At 39.0% G+C, this 3,794-nt stretch overlaps 1 protein-coding gene across 2 annotated transcripts in view; it reads right to left on the bottom strand.

The window, feature by feature from the left end:
- Nucleotides 1-170: 170 nt before the first annotated feature.
- Nucleotides 171-3,794, bottom strand: part of pdcd6 (programmed cell death 6) — a 24,191-nt gene continuing 20,567 nt past the window's right edge. The window contains exons 4-6 of one of the 2 annotated variants that reach the window (XM_050057159.1): nucleotides 2,837-3,013; nucleotides 1,987-2,096; nucleotides 171-1,058 (exon numbers count right to left, since the gene is read on the bottom strand). In XM_050057159.1, coding sequence (XP_049913116.1) covers nucleotides 960-1,058; nucleotides 1,987-2,096; nucleotides 2,837-3,013 — 386 coding nt within the window. In that variant the 3' untranslated portion in view covers nucleotides 171-959. The remainder of the gene's footprint in view (nucleotides 1,059-1,986; nucleotides 2,097-2,836; nucleotides 3,014-3,794) is intronic. The other variant, XM_050057160.1, reaches the window with a different exon arrangement.

Below are 3,794 nucleotides of genomic sequence, written 5' to 3'. Positions count from 1 at the left end.
CTTCCCCAGAGAAACAAGGACACTGCACAAGGTTCTGAAGTCATATTGGTGCATTGCGGTGGTAGAAACCACCAACGTACAGCAGATGGCGACATTAAGCCACTTAGCAGGTCACTGTTTCCTCTGCAATGCAACGTACCTCTGTATAAATGATGAAAGCAAACTCCACATCAGATTTCCATTTTTTAATAAAAGATTTCTCTCTCGTGTGTTCTTTTTACACATTTTAAGGCATCATGCACAAAAAATAAGCCATACTAAAAGGCATTATGCTTACCCTCTACCAAAAATGATATGATTTAACATTTGAAGATTTTGCAGTTAAAAATAAGTTTGTACAAATATGGCATGTAAGCTGGCATGTCAGTGAATCTCGAAGCAGAACATCACCTGCTTTCACCGGTTTTGTAAACATGGCTTTGAGCAAAACAGGGCTGAGGAAGAGACAGTTAGAAAGGGAAAGCATGCTTCAACGTGGGGCTAAATTTCCCTGAAAAGCATGCAATGCATCTTGAACCATATTTACAATGCATCATTTTCACTCTCAACAGAGTTCTTTTTTTAATTGTATCAATTAAAGTTAAGACATTAAAAAGTTTGTTGACAATAACAGACAGTTAGAATGACAGACAGAAAGACAGGATGTGTCCATAACATTACCCAACCCCAACACAGATGTAGTTCAGATTTGTCATGAAACAAAACACTACAAGATTTTTTTTTTTTTTTCAAATACGTGAAGCATTGTCGTTGTACCTCAAGACAAATACTGTCATGTGGAGGGTATTTCAAGGTTCCTCTTGTATTCATTTTATAAATTTGTGTGAAACAGCCCAACCAGGGTGAAAAGTTAGGTTTAAAAAAATCTTGTAGTGTCCACCATGGCAGACATCCGGGAGGTGCCGGTAGCTTTGGCACAGTTGTGTCCAGTTGTGCTCTTTTGTGCTGATCCGTGTGCGTTATACTATATTGAAGACCATGGATAGATACTGTTCATATGAAACCTGGATCCAGCCATCCTGGTCTGTGTCGTACCGCCTGAAGACATCAGTCAACCTCTGTGGAAAGGAGGGGAAAAAGTGATTTAACTTCTCATTCTCATTGCTCCAAAGTTCAACACTGTCAATCACAATTTTCATGATTATCATTATCACATTTCATCATTTACTACCATAGTAACAGACATTCAACACCGGGTCACTGAGTAATATAAGTGATGGAATTCTTTATCATTAATATCTCAACACAAGGTCATTCATTTAAATCTAGGTCTGAAAAAAAGTGTTTAACAAAGTGGATGGTTGACACCTTGAGAGCTATTGTGAAACCCTGAGTGATTCACTTCAAAAGCTACTCTTATTTTACCACACTCCTGCTTCAGTTGCTATACTAGTGTAAGGTTATAGTTACGCATGGCAGCTTCCATTACAACTGTATGTATATGAAATGACTGAAACGAAACATATGGGCTCAAATGGAACTTCAATGGGAGATTAATAATCTAAAAGGAAGGGCTGTAATGCTTTTCTTAAATCTGCATAAGTAAAGCTCCCCTTTGAATCCTATGAATACACGAGCAGCCTCATAATGCAAGTAATAAACCAAAGAACGTCCTACACTCATGCATTTGCATACGTGTTAGTGTTGTCACAAACCTGGACTACCTCACTAAAATTTGATACCATTTTCAAAACCAAGGGAAAACTGACATTCATTTTTTAAATAAAAAAAAATATGAAGGCTAAGGCTATAACATGAAAGTAGCAGAGAAAAGCAGAATGACTGCAGTAAACATTAACAAGAAGGGAGACTGAGAAAGAGCAGCTGACACAGGTGTATTGATACTGCAGAAAATGACTATTGGAACTGCTGCAAGCATTCAAAATCAATATGCATCTATAAACTACTGACGACACTGACACGTGTGGGAAACAACAGAGAATCATGTTACATTCAGTTTATTGTATTTCACTTTGAATCTGTTACCTGTAGTACAATACAGCACTGGATGAAGTCATCAAAGGCAACCTGTCCCTTCCTCTGACGGTCGAACTTCTCTATCAGCGTGCAGTAGAACTGATCTGATAGACGATAGCCTGCACACAACAGCAAACAAGACATTCACAATGTGACCAGACATGGACTTGAACTTTAAAACAAACAAACATGACTTTGGAACAACCTAAAGTCCTCGATCTGAGAGGGGACAACGAAAGATCTAGCCATGTGATGAAGCATACATTCGCCACTGTCAGTATGATACATACTTTTCACTGAGCAGTTACTTCAGCTTTAACTGAAATATATTGTTGCCGACAATTTCAACAGCGTATTGATTATGGCTCTTGTGGCATTTACAGAACTTAAACAAAACCCCTGAGGGATTTAGCCGCAGACACTTTTAGACAGTACAAACACTGAACACAGGATCTCAAAGGCAAAGAGAAATCCTTCAAAGTCAAACACAGACTGAGCAGTTTTATTTATTTATTTTATGTGCTAAATTACATTTCTGTGGAATCGTGTTAGCTTTGACTGGAAGATGAAAGCTTCTTGCGCTAAATAATGAATTTGGATTTGTCCCCTGTTGTTTGTTCTGCATTGTAAATGGCGAGCTGGAACTGCATGTCTGTGAAGTAAAACCTGACAAGTATTTACTACAATACATGAGCGGTGATGATAAATTAAGGATTGAATTCCAAACTACTATGCTGGTCTATCCAAACACACAAAGAGCAACTGAAAAGACAAAATCTGACCTCGTGACCCACAGAATTCCTAGTGACAGCTATGGAGCCCTCCACCACATTCATCAAACATAAATACACAAGCATACTTTGCTGCTGCTGCTCACCGAATCCAGTCAGCGCCTGTTTGAGCTCGTTCTTATCAATGAAACCAGAGTTGTCCCTGTCGTAGGTCCGGAAGATGTTCTGCCAGTCTGTGATGTACTTCCACACTCCGGCGAACTCGTTGAAGTTCACCCCACCTTTATTTTCCCTGTCGAACATGGCTGAAGGAGAGGGGGAGGACAAAGTACACTTTAAGAGACATTATTCACTCTCTCACACACACAACTCTACAACAGCATACAGCTGGGACGGATCCTGTGACATGAAAGCATGAATGGTAAACATATAGTTTTAAAGGGCTGTCAGAGAGCTGAGAAGTGTCTCACACTTGACTAACTGCTGCCTCATAACAGAGGAAGAAAACTCCTCAATCCCCCCACCAATACTTCACTCTTCACCCTCATGCGGTTCAATCCAATTACCTCCCAACAAAGAGAGTGTTATCACAGGATATGCTTCTTGCTGGGGGACCATTAAACAATGGATTTACTGAGTATGGAACAGTAGGAAGGGGAGGCGACAGAATTATAGGGATTTACTCTGCAAGTCACACAACAAAAAGGGAACAAAGTACATACAGTGCCCTCCAAAAGTATTGGAACAGTGAGTCCAATTTGTTTACTTTTGTTGTAGACTGAAAACATTTGGGTTTGACATCAAAAGATGAATATGAGACAAGAGATCAACATTTCAGCTTTTATTTCCAGGTATTTACATCTGGATCTGATACACAACTTAGAAGATAACATTATTTGTAATGGAACACAAAATTTTTAGGTGAGCAAAAGTATTGGAACATATAAACTTAAAATAGATTAAAGTGAATGGGACTTAATATTTAGTTGCAAATCCTTTGCTTTCAATAACTGCATCAAGCCTGTGACCCATTGACATCACCAAACTTTTGCATTCTTCTTTTGTGATGCTTTTCCAGGCTTTCAC

Source organism: Epinephelus moara, chromosome 11 (genome assembly GCF_006386435.1).
Source record: "Epinephelus moara isolate mb chromosome 11, YSFRI_EMoa_1.0, whole genome shotgun sequence".
Taxonomy (NCBI): domain Eukaryota; kingdom Metazoa; phylum Chordata; class Actinopteri; order Perciformes; family Serranidae; genus Epinephelus; species Epinephelus moara.
The sequence above is the reverse complement of the archived record's forward strand: the minus strand, read 5'-3'. Positions and strand labels throughout refer to the sequence as shown.